This window comes from Delphinus delphis, chromosome 11, assembly GCF_949987515.2.
Source record: "Delphinus delphis chromosome 11, mDelDel1.2, whole genome shotgun sequence".
NCBI lineage: Eukaryota > Metazoa > Chordata > Mammalia > Artiodactyla > Delphinidae > Delphinus > Delphinus delphis.
Window position 1 is genome coordinate 2356736 of NC_082693.1, and position 18125 is coordinate 2374860.

At 43.3% G+C, this 18125-nt stretch overlaps 1 protein-coding gene across 3 annotated transcripts in view; it reads right to left on the minus strand.

Annotated features, from left to right (window-relative positions):
* The window catches only part of ADIPOR2 (adiponectin receptor 2), a 50230-nt gene that overhangs the window by 2423 nt on the left and 29682 nt on the right, over positions 1-18125 (minus strand). For all 3 annotated transcript variants that reach the window (XM_060024055.1, XM_060024054.1, XM_060024053.1), the window contains 5 exons: positions 10724-10843; positions 6884-7055; positions 3694-3880; positions 3335-3522; positions 233-426 (listed from right to left, as the gene is read on the minus strand). In XM_060024055.1, the coding sequence (XP_059880038.1) occupies positions 233-426; positions 3335-3522; positions 3694-3880; positions 6884-7055; positions 10724-10843 (861 nt within the window). The remainder of the gene's footprint in view (positions 1-232; positions 427-3334; positions 3523-3693; positions 3881-6883; positions 7056-10723; positions 10844-18125) is intronic.

Consider the following 18125-nt stretch of genomic DNA (forward strand, 5'->3'; position numbering starts at 1 on the left):
AAGTGCTCCCTCAGCTCTGTGCCAGGCACCACCGCATGTCAGTTACCAATAAACACTAGTCAGTACTGTACTTACTGTCCAGAGAGAGACAAATCATGAGGGAGACTGAGGGCTAGGATACACATATCTGGATTCTGAGTCTGAACCTTCCTCAATTATTCCACTTCCCCGTCTGCCAATAACCCACTAGCAGATGGACGGATAGACACTGACCACCCCTGACCATACTCACCCAGATGTCACACTTGCCGGGAAAGAAGCGCTCGGGGATGCGGGCAGCGTACAGGGCTGCTCCCGTGATATACAGGCTGGCCATCAGCATCAACCAGCCGATCTGCCCTATGGTGGCGGCCTTCAGGAAGCCCTCCGAGATGACATAATGCAAGGTGGGAATGACGCCACTCAGGCCAAGGCCCAAGAACACTCCTGGGAATCGTAAGAACACAGTGAAAACGAGGAAGGAGAACTTTGGCACGGTACCAGTGATTCTGTAAACTGAATACTTCACAGCAGAATGCAACAACATCAGCTTTTTGGTCAAAAGGAAAATGAAGGTTCTTCAAACTCTGTGATTCTGACAGGCAAGACAGCACATCTAAGTTCTAAAAAGGAGATCTATTTACAAATGCAAAGAGCCTCCTGCTGAGAAAGGCTTAGCTTAACAAGTCAGCAGTATTCAAGGGGTCTGGAATTACCCTGCTGAGTGTTTTAGAAACAGACAGCTCTAGGGGTTTGCTCAAAGCACCCCCAAAGGCTGCTTCTTTAAAGACACAGATACACAGATACTTTAAAGACACAGTACAGAGCAGTTTTACACACTTCATCTTCCCTTTGAGGCACCAGACATTCCTGGGGGGAGAGTAGGGTGGAAAGGATGGAGGTGGGGATGAGGAAGGGAGAGGGCCCCAGAGCACCGGTCAGATAGTGTGTCAGCAAGGCTCCACCACGGCCGACTGCCCTCAAAACCCTCTACAGCAGTGCTTTTCAAACTTCTGGATATGACCTGGGTTATGAGACAAACTGAGTCTGGATGAGCCTTTTTTTTTTAATGAACTAGACTAAAATAAAAAATGTAAAAAAAAATCAGACTGTGTCAAGTGGAGGGTTAAGTGCCATTTTGTGCAAGTTTTATTATTATTATATATATATGTATATATATAAAATAAGACATGTTTAGGGTTGTAACAGAAAATGTCACGATCCAAAAAAGGTTAAAGGTAACGCGGATCTAAAACCACTGTGAAGGGTGTGGGTCAACAAAGCACCACAGGGACGTCCCTCAGCAGCCAGGAGCTGCTCCCACGTTCTGACACACAGGTAAGAACGGCCTTTCCCAAACAAACCACCATCTGGTAATAAGCTTTCTCAACAACAAGGTGCCTATTACTTGCTTTGGATGTTACAAGCAAGCGCCCACCGATGTGCACCAATACCTGTGCACCAATGCCGAGTGCACACTCGTAGATGACACGGGCATCCCCGAGGGCAGAGCAAGGGCAGTGCTGACTCACTATTTCCTACCCCACCCCCCCGAAAGCATCGTGCTCCTATCTCTTCACTGCGCTTCTCCTCCACGTGCTAAGCGGAGGCTGCTCGTGGTCGTGCCCATCATTCCCAAAGCCAAAGGCTCAGGAACGTGGTCCCTCTGATGTGCACAGACCGCAGGCCACGCAGCTCCACTCAGCCGGAGCGTTCCCATCTCTCGTGCTCCAGGCTGAACACCACAGCTGAGCACCGCTGGGGAAACCAAGTTCTCTGTGAGTTCACTATCAGCCTCTCTATTCAAAACGTTGTCTTCTTGTCCAATACCTGTTCCCCCCAAGATAGAGGCATATCACAGGAAAGGGGGGGACTGAAACCCAGCAGGACCTGGTGGGGCCCTCCCAGGCACAAAAGCCCTTCCGTGTCCCCCATTTCTTATTTGCAGGAAAAAGGTTTCAGCCTCCTAGACCTTTCCTGAGTTCCAAGGGCAGATTCCAACAGTCACTAATTAGAGGAGTGAGGGAATGCAGAAGCAAAGGCGGAACAGTCAAGAACAACAGTGCAGGAAAGGGGCACACGGTCCAGTTCCTCCTCAAGGGACCCAATCTGATGCATGTCTCAGAGCTCTTCTATAGGAACTGGGGCCCACCCGGTGGAGGATGGTGACTTCAGGCTGAGCACAAGCACGGGGACCCCAGACTGGCTGCAACCAGAAGGCCAACGACTGAGGTTTCTGGAACACCACCCGGTTACCCCCCCATCAATCAACCAGAGGGAGGTCACACACCATGCAGACCTCCCCCAAATTTTGCCTAGAAAAACTGTTCCCCCCAAACCATCAGGGAGTTCAAGTTTTCTGAGCACTAGCTGCCCCAGACTCCTCGTCTGGCGCCTTACAATATAAATGCTGCACTGTCCTCCACCACAAGCCGGTGTCAGCAGACTGGCACGGCAAGCAGACCCAGGTCTGGTTCAGTAACACTTGCAGCCAACCCTGACCACTGCTCACGTGCTCAAAGAAATCCTCAAAAGGGAAGAGGACAGAGTTACAACAGTGCTCATTAACATGAAGTTAATTCTAACTTCTAACCTTCTAGGTAACTGCAGATAAACTGTGGCTTAGACTTTTTGATACAAAATGGTTTAAAACAAAAAGGTTGAAAGGAAAAGTATTCCTTCTAATACTTCCTGTTCATTCTCAGGAGGTACTGGGTTTGACACTGGGTGGGCAGAAAATTGAAGACACAGCCCTGGCTCCGAGGGGTCAGTCACCAGTCTAGGCCCTCACACAGGAAGTACTCACACAGGAAGGGGCTTTTGGCTTTCCACTGATCTCCAACTAAACAGGCATTATCCTAAATACAAAAAGCCTCTTTATCTCTACATCAGAAAAGATATGTGGTTTAGAACACAATCAGTTGGGAGTGAAGACTTTTTTTTTACACATTTTAAAATGAAAATACATAGGAAAAAAAAAATTTTTTAATTAAAATGAAAATACGTAACAAAACAAAAATGACAACAAAAAAAAGAACTAATCACTATAAAAAGTACACCTTGAGCTGAGAAAGAGGAATCACTATTTTACAAAGGTTACGGAGCCACAGCCATAAGGACAGTGTATGGGCCTAAACTCATGTACACGGTATTGCCCCAAATACGTCAACTGCAATAGCTCAGCACCCCTCCACTCTGACACCCCTACTACATTACGAGGCCCTCGAGAACAGGAACTGTGATTTCTCCATCTTTGCACCACAAGTACTTCACGTAATGCTTGGGCAACGGTGACCCTTTAACAAAGCCCGGCAAATAGACGCGGGTCCAGCGTGGACCCTCGGCGAGCTCTTACCTGCTCTCACCCCCCGGTACTGCGGGGTAGCGAACATGTCCCACTGGGAGACGATGATGGCTGCGATGCCCAGCACACAGATGACAATCAAGTAGATGAAGCACGGCTGCGGGTTACAGTAGAAAGAGTAATAAAGCCAAGGGACGAAGCTTCCCATAATCAGAAGAGCAATGCCAGAGTAATCCAGCCTAGGACAGAAAAAAGAAAATCCATTTAATGTCAAAAAGTACTGCCTGCTACAGGTTCCGATCAAAGTTCCCAGCGGGTGGTATCAAGGGTTCTGCCACCTGTGCTGGAAGTTCTCCCCTAGCCCATGGTCTCTACATCACTGATCAAATATGGACTTTGCAGATACTTACTTAGAGAAGACACGGGAGACCCCTTCTGAGTGGCAGTAGACTGTGTGGAAGAGCCACGAAAAAGAAAGGCAGAGAATGGCCCCCAAGAAGAATAATCCAAAGACCACCTTCTCTTGCACGGGGGCCACAAAGGAGATGTTTGGACGAAACATATAAAAGATCCCCAGGCACAGGAAGAATACGCAACCTAGGAAAGAGTACGGGAAGAGAGAAAGGATTATCCTTTTGAAGATACACTGAAGTGTTATATACTGATTATGTTTTCAATCCTGACATCCAAATCGAAAGTTCCATGAGAACTTTCCTAATTTTTCCAAATAACTGAACCTTATCCAAAATGTTGGTCTACTCCAAATACTGTTGGTATCATATGCTCCTCAGTTTCACAAACTCAGTATACAGAATAACTTACTACTAATCCAAAAAAGAAAATAGACATTGCCTGCTACTTCTCAAAAAACTAGAAGAGAGTGGCAGGGACTTATACTACCAAATGTAAAACAGCTAGCTAGTGGGAAGCAGCCGCATAGCAGAGGGAGATCAGCTCGGTGCTTTGTGACCACCTACAGGGGTGGGATAGGGAGGGTGGGACGCAGATGCAAGAGGGAAGAGATATGGGGATATATGTATACGTATAGCTGATTCACTGTGTTATAAAGCGGAAACTAACACACCATTGTAAAGCAATTATACACCAATAAAGATGTTTTAAAAAAAAAAGATTAAACTAAAAAAGTAGAAAAACCCACTTCTACCTCTAGATCCCATGTGAAATTTCATTTATAAAGTTTTTGGCATTTATGCTGTAGCCCAGGTTTTGAAGGCCCGTTCTGCATTTTCCTTTGCAGTGAATGCTGATACCTCCAAACTCTGCTAGGAAATACAGCTTTTCTCCACCAATAGCTGTCTAGGAACCTCATGCTTCTCTGGTCCTCACCCGTTGGCCCAACAGATTGGGGAGTTAAGGACAGTGAAATGCCCATTTGGGCCATTTCATAACCAGTTTTTAAACTGTTCTTCACAGTGAGATACCATGTTCTTATTGCCTAGGGAAAGGCCACTTAACACAAGACTGGCACAGAAATTAAGAAGTTAAACATTGACTAAGTGCTTCTGTTCGATCCATTTAATAAAGCATTCACCCTCGAGCAGAAGTCAGCAACAAACCTGACTGTCTATTCTGCTCTCACTGCACTAGCAGTCTGGAACTTGCAGTCACAGCGGAAATCAAATGCGGGGTAAGAAATGCACATCAAATCGGGTCAGGCCAGACTATTCAGTATATTCACAAGGTTGTGTGATCATCACCACCATTTAATTCTAGAACGTTTTCATTACCCCAAAAAGAAGTCCTATACCTGTTCAGCCGTCTCCCATTCCCCACTAGACAACCCTAGGCGACCACTAACTTACTTTCTGTCTCTATGGATTTCCCCATCCTGGGTATTTCATGTACATGGATCACACCATACTTGGCCTTTGTGCCCAGCTCCTTCCACTTCGCATGTTTTCAAGGCCCACCCGTGCTGTAGCACATTATCAGCAGTCCACCCCTTCTATGGCCATTATGTGGATTATACCGCATTTTATTCACCCGTCAGATGATACATGGGCTGTTTCCACTTTCAGCATTATTATGAATAATGCTAAGAACATTCATGTACACATTTTTGTGTGAACATGTTTTCAATTCTCTTGGATATATACCTAGAATTAAAATTGCCAGTAACTCTGTTTAACTTTCTGAGGAACTGCCAAAGTATTTTCTGTGGGCTGCCCCATTTTACCTTCCACCAGCAATGCACGTGAGTTCTAGCCTTTCCACATCCTGGCAAGGACTCGTTATTTTCCATGTTCGTGAGAGCAGCCATTCTAGTGACTGTGAGGCGGCAGCTCACTGCGCCTCCCTCAAACGACCCAGGATGCTGAGCACCTTTCGTGTGTTCACTGGCCACTTGTACGTCTATTCCGATGCTTTCCCCATTTTAAAAGCTGAGTTGTCTTTTTATTGTTTATTTGTAAGAATTCTTCACTAGACCCTTACCAGATATGTGATTTGCAAATATTCTCCCCCATTCTGTGGGTTACCTTTTTACTTTCTTGATAATGTCCTTTGACATACAGAAGTTTTTATTTTTTTAATTTTTTGGTCACGCTGCACAGCATGTGGGATCTTAGTTCCCTGACCAGGGATCGAACCCATGGCCCCTGCATTGGAACTGTGGAGTCTTAACCACTGTACCGCCAGGGAAGTCCCAGAAGTTTAAAATTTTTTTTAGTATTTTACTTATTTGGCTGCGTCAGGTCTTAGTTACAGCATGCGGGCTTCCCTCTAGTTGTGGCGTGTGGGCTCAGTAGTTGCAGCATGCGGGCTTAGTTGCCCCACAGCATGTGGGATTTTAGTTCCCCGACCAGGGATTGAACCTGTGTCCCCTGCGTTGGAAGGCGGATTCTTAACCACTGGACCACGAGCAAAGTCCCAAGTTTTTAATTTCGATCAAGTCCAATTTATTTTTTCTTTGGTTGCTTATGCTTTAGGTGTCAATTCTAAGAAACTGTCACTTAATCCAAGGTCACAAAGATTTACATCTATGATCTCTCCTAATGGGTTCATAGTTTTAGCTCTTATGTTTAGGTCTTTGATCCATCTTAATTTTTCTACATGGTGTGAATAAGAAGTCCAACTTCATTCTTTTGCGTAATAGTTACTCAGTTTTTCCCAACATCATTTGTTGAAAAGACTGTTCTCTCCTCCACTGCATTCTTTCTTTAATGTGCAATCATGATGGAAAGAAATATCACAGATCACATTCTACTTCAAGACAAACTGAAACTGAACTGTGAATATTCTAAGTAATGACTTCCAAAAGTCAGCTTACTTCTATTAAATATTACCTTCCTCTCCACGCTCATTAAAACGTTATAACCCATTCTGTACAGTGCCTTTTCCTTTGCCTGGTTTAAGGACATGTCTGAAAATCTAGTAGAGAGAAATACAACCTAGCTATAATAAAACCATCGTGTCATCGAGGACTACCACAGAGACAACCACTGAGAAACTTCATCATTAGAAATCCAGAAAACAAAAACGGCAAATCCAAAATACATTTTTTAAGTTCCGTCCTTACCCTCAATTACACTGGTGGGGGGAGAAACAGAATGATCACATTGTATCACTGCTGTTACATACCTAAGAGATGTGTCCAGATGTTGCCTGTCTCAGTGTGTATTCTGAAAATGCTCTTAAAACAGGCCCGGAAAGAAGGCATCGGGGGCCGGTGTCCATGCAAGAGGAAGTCGTTATCCTTGAGCCAGTCGGGTAGCACATCATGAGGGATCACTCGCCACCGACCTTCCCAGACCTGGAAGAACATTAGCAAATACATCGTGGAGTTTAATGTCTACTGAGCAATACTGACAGCTATCTCTTACCACACTGGCTGATAATGAGAAAAAATACCTTATCTTTAGAAAGACAAATAACATTCAAAGGTATAATGTCCTATATTCTGAGGTTTTAAAAACTTGACTGAGGAAAAACATTTTTTAAAGGCAGGGGATGGGGGGGCGGGGACAGGACTTTTCTTAGGAAAAGGGAAGAGCAAATGAAATGAAGTTATAGAAAATACCCAAAAAGAGTGCTTTCAAGCTCTGTTTCAATCTGGCTAAAGGTAGAGTGAGGGGGCTGAAGTCCCACCCATACAGACGCCCCACCCCTCCTTCATCCTCCACCACAGACTTGACCTCTGAAAAATCCCTGTCGTGTTAAATAAGACCATTTTTATACTTAATATCCCTGTTGGTGAAAGAAGAACCTAGAATCACACTTATGTACCTTCTGCTAAAGTCTCTCCCTCTCCCTTACTCTTTCTCTTCCCATCACAGCAAATACGGCAAGTGGAGAAGAGCACAGGAGTCAGAAAACCTTGGATCTCTGCCATTAACCAGTTGAATGAGCTTTAATTAATGACAAAATCCTCAAGCCTCAGTGTCTGCATTTATAAAACAAGGACACGAGTGCTTCGATCACTTGGTGAGGAAGCTGTGAGGATCACAGGAAATGACCCAAAGCACTTCATAAATGAGGCGGCAAACCCCAGCATCCCCGCCAAAGGTGATGCGCAGTCCTGCCTGTCCCCGCAGGCTGCCACCTGAGAGCTGATGACCAACGCTGCGGAGCCGGCAAAGGGGCTCAGCCCTCCTGCCCTCCAGGTCCCCCTTTCCTCGCCGTCAGGCCCCCATCAGACTCTAAAGGAAAGGGATCAGGAGTGTGGAAGCCCCTCCGAAAAAGTGTGTGTCTTCACTCTGATCCTAATCATGTCTCTCAGCCCAGTGAGCTCACACCACAAAATCACGTAAGCCTAAAATCTAACCTGCTTCTGCTGAGCCAAAAAGATGCAAGGAAGGATGCAGTAGCATGTCTACCTGTGGCTTCCACACTGACATCGACGCCCCTGTGGCCAGCAGCACGGCTGAACCCCACACCTGCCAGCCACCATGCTCACCCTTTCCCTCCACAAGAGTCTGCTGTCCTCTGCTCCCCCTAATCCTTCCTTAGGGGTGTTTTCAGAGAACTGATCCTCTGTGGAACTCCAAAGGGAGTGGGCACAAACAACTGAAGAATAGCAGTGACACTCTTCACACTCAAACTTACTCTCCCTTCTCTCCCTACCCTCCCCGCTGGCCCTTTCACCTTCCAACTCAAAACCTGAGGCCTGGGCTAATCTGGCCATTCCCTGCTTGCTCCTAACATACAACAAGATAAAATAATTTGTTACAAGATGCTGCTGCTCTGTTTTATTTTGGGAGAATTTTATTTTCTAAGATAGAAATCAATCCTCACCTCCCTCAAGGCAGTTCACAACATGGAAACAGCTCTGCTGTGATCATATGAAAAGTGCTACCGTGTCATCCACCACACAGCCAGAATAGTCCAAAGAATGCCGAGTTCCCTACATGCTTACACTGCCAGAGCGACCTTCCCCATTGTTTCTAAACAAACATTCTGGTGTCTAAAGACTGGGCCAAGGAGCTGTGCTTTCATAATTATACCGTATTAGTGTCATTTTCAGACACTGCACCCACGTGGCTCAGCTTGCAGTGTAGCAAAAAGCCAACCCAAACAGGTATTCTCTTTCCCCTCCTGGGGAGGAATAAGGTCACAGCTTAGTCAAAGACACATCTATTTATAAGCTTGACAAGGACAATGCCTAAATCAAACATCTCAGCAGTGGTCCACTAGGTTTGTGTTAGACCATATAATGCACAAAACTTAATTTACAAAAGTGACCCACAGAACACCTCCGATCCCACATGACGATGCTCGTAAACAGCACCTACTGAAGGCTGGGAAAGAGACACCAAGATCAAGCTTGGATGCTCCGTAAGCCTAAATGGTCTTGTTCCCTATCCCTACAAGAAAAGCTTTCCCAAAAGGGAAAGTACCTGGACCAGCAAGGTGACAGGACACTTCATTCTAAACTGTCTACTTGCTTCCAATCCAAGAAAGAACCCTGTGTCATTAGGTTTATCAAGGACGGTCTGGTGCTGGGCCACAGTGTGTGGGGCGACCCAGGAAGCCTCTCCCTCTGATCACAGACACACTGCTAGCGGATGATAAGGGGCTGGTAATAATCACTACGTTTCCTTCAGTAAATTATAGTCTGTAGCAAAAAAGTGCCCATTTATTCACCCATTAGCTTTTAAACTGGGAAGTTTCATCTGCTTTATTCTCTACTCGGTTCAGAAGGGAGAACAAAAAGACAGTCAAGTTAGCTACAGGACCCCACGGATCCATTAATATAAAAGTCCCTCATGGCCGGACACTGAATATTCAACTTTGAGATTTAACACCAAACTTGCTTTCTGTAAAACAAAATATATCTTTTGTATCCTTTTGTGCCGATTCTCCAGAGACACTGATTACTAGAATGGGTCTATTGTTTTGCTTGGCTTTTTCTTCACCAGTTTTCAAACAATGATGCAAATTTCCCAGGCTCTGAAAGTAGATCCCTAAATGTTTAGACACGCCTCCCACTCCCCCCCTCCCACTCCCCCCCTCCCCCCACCCCCCAATCCCTCTGTCTTGGAAGAGATGTCTATATCCAGATTATAACATTCTCTTCTCAGCTCTGGTCCAAAGTATAGGACTCTAAGTCAACTGGCCCCAATTATTTCTAGAATCATTATGAATGTAGGAAAACCTAAATTTAGTTTTCAGGATCTACAACTACACGCATAAAAAGTCTTGGTTTCATAAAACTCATGAAAAAGCTAAGTGTCAGAAAAATTTTTCTCTAAATGATCAAGAGTCCTTCAAAAATGTTTAATAAATGAATTTACACACACACACACACACACACACACACACACACACACACACACACACACACACACACACACACACACACACACACTGAATTGTGTTGACCTGAGGTCATACCTGCCAGGGCTCCTACGGAATGGACCGAGCGGCTATACCCGTACCAGAGTCCCTGACCATTTTCTCTAAACAAGCAACCCCAATTCCAGTTACCATTTTAGGAGGGAAAAAATCCCCACATGGATCCTAATGAATCAGAAAACATACCAGCTACACTGAAGATACTAGACGTGTGTGAAAACTGGGCAATTCCTATGTGAAGAGGAGTCTGATTAGCCACACGGTCCCTAAGAAGAGCAGCACACTCGCTATCACAGCGGAACAGATTCAAGGCACTTGGAGATGGCACTCCAGCATCTCCAGGCATCGAACCCCCCCAACTTTTTCATTCTGTCTTGTCTAAATGGTCAACAAGACATCTACTCTGTGAACCTATTTTCAGGAAAGTCTTGCTTCCCAGCTGGATAATGTCGTGCTATCAAACCTTTATCACGGCTGTGCAGGCGAACAGAACCTGTGCCTTGAACAGGGTTAAAGTCTTGACACTGCTTCTGCCCCCCACACCGCCACACGCCTCTCTCCTTAAAGTTTCCTGTTTGGGAAGGACTAAACATACAGCACGGAAACAACAAGAAAGGGCCACCTTACCTTGCACACAAACTCTTCCATTCTCTCCATGGCGTGGTGGGCTTGTAAGAGGGGGGACATGCCCATAAACCCCTCGTCCTCCTGAGACGCTCCATCATCGCACCGACGTTCCTCCAAGCTCTGCAAGGCAATCACAGAAACAGTCAGGGACAGAGACCAGGAGCCAAAGGAACCAAACAATACCTTTTCCTTGAAGAATTACAATGAAATTCTCTCAAGGTCAAAACAAGGCTCAGACAAGTAACAATGTAGGAAGCAAGGTCTGTTTATTATAGAATGGTTATGAGTACTGAAAATGAACAAGAGGTGCCTGATTCTTCTCTGACAGACAACTGCACTACGGCAGCAGCATTCCTGTTCAAGGAGTAGCCTTGAATGCTTTTTTATTTTAAGAATTATACCCACAGACCACATAATACTATTACACATATAAAGTTGAGAGATTATTGAGGGGAAATCTCCAAGAATCCCACCTGGCACGTGTAAAATAAATACAATGTGGTAAGTGCTCTAGGGGAAAAGAAAGAAAGGAGGAAAAAAACTACATTTACCAAATTCTTAAAATACACTGAGCACAAAGAAAAGGCCATCTAACTTAATCCTGACAACCACCTTACTAGAATAGTATTCTTATCAAAACATATAAAGAACATTAGGCAAAGAGGTTAAGTAAGTGGCCCAAGGTTAAAACCAACAAAGTGGAAGAGTAAAAAAGACGAAACCCATCGTCTTTCCACACAGGTGAGGAAATGATCACTGTGTCTGGGGAAATGCAGGAAGACGTGACAGCCTGCAGTCTCCAGGTCAAGGTGCCTGCTGGTTTAGACAAAATGAAGTTGTAAGAAGGGCAACGGACTAGAACTCAGGAGATGCCAGGAGTAAGCCTGGTTTAACCGCTAACGTCAATGGTTTTCTAGACAGGTCTCTCAACCTTTCTGAGCCTCAATTTTTCTCATTTCCATCTAAAAGGAGAAGTTTAAATCTCTCCAGTCTTCTCCATTCTCTAAAATTTGGTGGTTCTGTCACTCAATGAATAATGACACCACAGGAAAGTACTTCCTAAGCTAAGTGTCTGCCAGGTGAACAGCACTGCCCCCATAACTGCATGAGGGGGGGAACTGCAATCAGAAAACTAACCGGGGACGCTGAGCACACGGAGGTCATCTACCACAAAACGTGAATTGGAACATGTTTCAAAAGAAATCCTAAGATTTTACTTTCTTCACTTTTCAAGATAACTAGAGGCTGTTAGGCAGCATGTGAGACATGCTATGCACCCAATCTCAATTTTTTTTAAATTATGTTCTCCAAGAAAACCATCCTGAATCTGCTTCTCTAGTATTCTCACCAAGAAAACACCCTCCCCTTCTCTACTTACCTAAAACTTACCTTCCTGCCCCTCCATGCCAGCCCATCACCATCATGTTCCTGTTTAAACCTCTTAACTACTCTCGCATAGTGTTTCTCTACCTTTCCTTCAAGAAGGTTCCATGTTTCCCTCCCACACCCCTCCACAGCCCCTCTACCTTTCTAGGAACATTTTTTAGATTGCTTCCCCCAATCCTGTGAAATTTCAATAACACAGATATTAACACAGCCGTCTGGAGGGCTACAAACCATTGTAACATTTCAATGTGTTTCACTCCCTGCAAACAAGAAGCCATTTTCACCAGAAAATGTAGGCGCCACCTAACCCATCACACGCCTCCTCTTCTGAATTTCTTCAGCACTTCAGGTCCAGACTGCTCACTTGACAACTGATGTACAGCTCCTGTTCACTGCCTTACACTGTTTTAGTTCATATTTGACAGAATGTTGCTTTTTCACGGTAACGCTTCCTAAACTAGATTTTAAGTGTATGTTTGTCTTCTTCCATTGCTCCCAGAACAGCTGTGCCAATATTTTATATACTTACAAAGTTGCTAGATTAATTAATGCTTTAAAAGATTTAAGGATTGTGCCTTATTAAACAAAATAAAAGTGATAAAGTTCCATTAAATCATCAATTATATGAAAACTGAAAATAGACAACAGCTTGAAATGATTAGCGGACTGGTTTTTTTAAGTATAAAATGTAAATTTATATAAAACATAAAATAGGTCCAATATTTATGCATGTTTAACACGTAGTTCATTCTTCACAAAGAGAAACAGAAACATGGATTCAATCTTGATTCTCAGACAAATAAATCATGCCAGCAGTTTCCAATAAAACTACAAATAAGCACACAGAACACAGTTAAATGTTTCCTGTACTATCAAAAGTAAAACCTGACTAAGTTGCAGGCAGTCTGCGATACCAACGGGGTCAAGTGCACTTGGATCCATGGAGGACCACTGACAGGGAAAGGCAAGGCAGCCTCACTGGCAGAAGCGAAGGCACTTCACATAGGTGACCTTTACTACAGACTGAGGAAAGGAAAATGAGGAGAGGGCACCTCTCTGGGTGGGCACCCACCACTGTCCACGTCTACAGGAAAGAGAGATGAACTCATCAACTTCCCATAGCAGGGAGGAGGAGAACAATGGCACTGCTATGGGGGAGGACAGCTTTGATTCTCAGCAGTGCTTAACACATGTTTATTACAAGAAAACAGAAAACATTGAGAATGCAAGATGTATGGTCTCGGTTGAACGCCGAACAGAGGAAAAAACTGTTTATTCACTTAAACAGTTTTTAGGAAAAGTTGGCTTGCCAATGGATAAAAGTGACTCTGAAGCCAGATAAACCTTGACTAATGATAAATTGTGTGATCTTTGACAAAATTATATACAATCTCAATAAGCATCAGTTTCCTCATCTGCAAAATGATTTTAACAACACCGTACTACACTGCACATCTGTTTAAGGAACAAAGATAATGAATAAAAGAAACTATCCCAGGGCCTAGGACTCCGGCAATAAATAAGTGATGGTCTGTCTCATGATGGTGGGCTACGTACTGAGCACACTGAAGTAGGTGCCACAGCCTAGTGGGGAAGGCACCCCTGTAAGTAAAACAAACAAACAACAAAAAAACCATAGCAATGAGCTAGTCTATAGTATGGACAAGGTCTGATGCAAACAGAAAAGAGAAAAGTTAACTCTGGCACTGCTAGAAAGTTTTCCAGAAAGGTAACATCTGAGGCAAGCCCCGGAAAATGCGTTAAGAGTTCACCAGTCAGACATGACAGGGAAAGGTAACAGCCCGAATCCAAAAACACAGAGGGAAGAAAAAGCTCCAAACAAAGAGCACAGAGTTTAGCACAGCTGTGGCAACAAAGCAAACGTGATGCGAGGCCAAAGGAGGTGAGTAAGGAAACAATCCAAATGCCTGTGGATGAGGGAAGAGACCCAGCCTAGCTAACAACAGAATACTAGTCAGTCATAAAAAGGAATGAAGAGTGGATACAGAAGATGTGGTGCATATATACAGTGGAATATTACTCAGCCATTAAAAAGAATGAAATAATGCCATCTGCAGCAACATGGACGGACCTTGAGATTGTCATACTGAGTGAAATAAGTCAGACAAAGAGAAATATCGTATGCTCACATGCAGAATCTAAAAAAAAATGATACAAATGAACTTATTTACAAAACAGAAACAGACTCACAGACTTAGAGAACGAACTTATGGTTACAGTGGGGGGTGATAGTTAGGGAGTTTGGGATTGACATATACACACGGCTATATTTAAAATGGATAACCAACAGGGACCTACTGTACAGCACAGGGAACTCTGCTCAATATTCTGTAACAACCTAACTGGGAAAAGAGTTTGAAAAAGAATAGATACATGTATATGTATAATTGAATCACTTCCTTGTACACCTGAAACTAACACATTGTTAATCAACGATACTCCAACATAAAATAAAAAGTTAACCAAAAAAAAAAAGGAATGAAGTTCTGGCGCAGGCCACCACAGGGATAAACTTTGAGAACATCACGCTCAGTGAAATGTACCCCACACAACAATTCCACTTACATGAAATACCTAGAATAACCAAATTCACAGAGACAGAAAGTAAACTAGAGGTTCCCAAACACTGGGCTGGGGGGAGGAAGGAATGAAGAGTTACTCCTTAAGTCTTTCTGGGGTGATGAAAAACTTTGGAAGTAACAGTAATGGTTGCACAACATTGTGAATACAATTAGTGTCACTGAACTGTATACTTTAAAGGGGTCAGAATGGCAAATTTTACATTATAAATTTTGCCATAATAAAAAATTTTTAAAGAAGGTAAAGACGTACAATGTAGCTTTATTAATAATAGTGAAAAACCAGAAATAACCCAATTGTCTAACAATAAGAAACTGGATAAACACGTGTGATAGATTTATATAACAGAATACTCTTCCGTAATAAAGAACTGACACAAAACAATATGGGTGAGTAGCAGAAACATGCCAAGTGAAAGAAGCCATTATTAAGACAGTGTGTATCACATGATTCCATTTGTATCAACGTCAGCAACAAGCAAAACAAATCTACTGTGGTAGGAGTCACAATAATGGCGACCACTGGGAATGGGGGTGAGGGAGGGGTTACTGACTGGAAGGGCATAAAGGGAAGTTTCTGAATGATGGAAATAATCTGAATCTTGATCTGCGTGGTCGTCACACATATGTAGTGTCACTGTGCTATATATCTAAGATTTGGGCATTTTAAACACATTTTAATGTGTTTAAATTACCCCATAATACAATGTTTGTGTAAATCATACCTCAATAAAATGCTTAAAAATAAAAAAAAATTAAAAAACGGAGGGAGAGGAATGGAGGTGGAGTTCGGTAGGAACCAGCTCCTTCAAAGCTTCTGATGCTCCTGGGCTTCAGGCTTTACCCTGCAGGCAGGGCTGAGCATTTAATGGATATGAGAGCAGGGCAAGCTGAGCACTAGACTTGCATTTGGAAACTATCACTTTGGCAACAGAGAGAAGGTCTGGTTGAAGAAGGGAAACAGGAAAGGAGAGAAATAAATTAAGAAAATACTTTAAAAGTCTAAAGCAGGTTGATCTCAGCTAGGGGGAATTTTACCCCCCCCCCCAGGGGACATCTGGCAATAACTGGATTCACTTTTACATGTCACAAGTGGTGGGAATGCTACTGGCATCCAGTAGGTAGGGGCCAGGATACTGTTAAACATCCTACAATGGCAAAATGTCACCAGGGAGTGAGAAACTCTGATCTAAAGAAATAATGAGAGGGTCTATACACCTCAAATTATGTATGTCACAGTTCAATACTGTGTTCACATCAGAAAAAAAAAAAAACTTATCAGATTCTTCTCTGTGAAAGATGCTAATAAGTGAGCTACTTACTAATAAGGGGTTACTAGTGCCGGGGCGAAATGGTAAGCATTCATTCAAAAAACTCAGGAAGTATTCACTGAGCGGCTACCACTTTAGAGATGAGAAACCTGAGGTTAAATGATGTGTTCAAGGTAACACACCTAGAGTCAGAAATTCAACTCAGGTCCACAGAGTTCCTGCTCTATTCATTCCCCTCACACAGTTTTCTAGTTATGAAACGGCCTGTTTCTGTGGGTAACAGACATTGGGCCAAAAGGCCACGACACATACAGACAGCCCTCGTTCCACATGGTAGCTCAGGACGTACAAACTGTGCAAGCCAAAATCACGCTTGGCAATCTTAATGACCAGTGGGGACTACTGCATGACCTGAGCAAAATGCTGTCAAAACATTAAAATCTCTGTCAGTTTTACATGTACAAAGAAATAGACTAGTGAAAACCAGTATTTATTTAGCATGCTATATTTTAGAACAGAAACACTGAGAATTAACTGTTTATTGGTTAAAAAAAGTTACCAAGAGTGATGTGAGCAGTGTGTGCCTTCTTGTTGTTTAACTTATAACACACAGTGAGCATATTCTCTACGCCTTGGCAAACTGTCGTACTTTCTAAGTTTGGATCAGGGTTTCAACGTTTTATTCTTTGCACTTTCAAAGTCATGAACCATCCTTAGGCACTCCTTTCATCTGACCTTTCTGCCTGCCACTGGCCATCCACATCCTCTGTCACACGATACTCTTTATGGCGACAAGCCTGCCCTCGCTAAGATCCTCTGGCTGCAGATCTAGAATCTAAGTGGCGGCAGGCAGTGCCAACATTCCCACAGTCGGCTATTGCTTCTCTAACTCCTATTTATGTTTGACTTGATTTTCACGTTCGCCATTATCACGTTCATTTCTTTGCTTCACTTTTATCTTTGTCAGCCTATTCCCTCTTTTGATTATCCATTTTTATAAAGGGTCGCATGGGTTTATCACTGGGAAGCAACACACTTTGCTGTCTCATGGATTAAGTGAGTAACAGATGTACACTGACCAGTCACTGACAGACTTTCAAAGAAGTCATCAATACAATGAACATCTACTATTTGCACCATCATCTGTGGACTGGAGAGACAGCAGAGAGTTGGTACTTTAAGAATTACTCACAGTAAATAAACCACAGTAACTAAAATCTGAACCATACTGTGGAGGGACTGATATTATTTAACGAACGCATGGTAGCTGAAACTCATGCATGCTGGAAACTCGCAGAGCATCAGGGCTGCCTGTATGCATTTCTCTTCTCATCTTTTACAACTGCCCTTCTATCCAAAATGGTGCTTCTAAAGAGCTAACCTCAATTCAAAGAACGCGATCCTATATGTAAGGCAAGAATTTCACTGTACATTACATTACTAAGATAGGTAGCTTCATCCAGGTTTTTTTCTGGGGGGGGGGGGGCGGTGGGGATCAGTTTTTTATTAATAAATACCACCAACGGTAATATTTCCACCTCCCATGGTCCAGTGTATGTGTTATGAAGCAGAATGTGGTCAGTGGTCAAATACACACCCCAGTAAAGATAAATACTTCCACCCATCCCAACATGTCAGCAAGATTTCTGAATTTTTATAAAAGAACATTTCCTTCAGAAGAGCAAAGTATTAATAAGTCTGCTGATCTACCAAACATTATCCCCACTTCTCACCCTCCTATAACAGAATACTCACCAACATGTCTTCAAAAAACAAATGTCTAAAACACTAGACCATAAATAGTTATTTGTTGTGTTCAAGCATTGTGGAGTTGCCAATTAGGGATCTACACAGAGTGGGTGGTGGTAAATATAGTTCCCCTGGTTAAACAGAGGTTAACATGTAGGAATTAAGTGGTAGAGTCAAGCAGTGGCTAGAACACAAGACAAAAATGTTTTCTCCAGGGCATACGGGCAAGTTTATAGCTCTGCCACATAATGACGGTTTGGAAAGTCTGTGCTGAGCACTATACATATAAAAATATCTGTCTTCCAATATTAACTCTAAAGAACTACCTTGTCATGAGTGGAAATTACGTTTAACTTCCCTTCTAGTAGCCACTAAACCACAGCACCCAAAGATCTG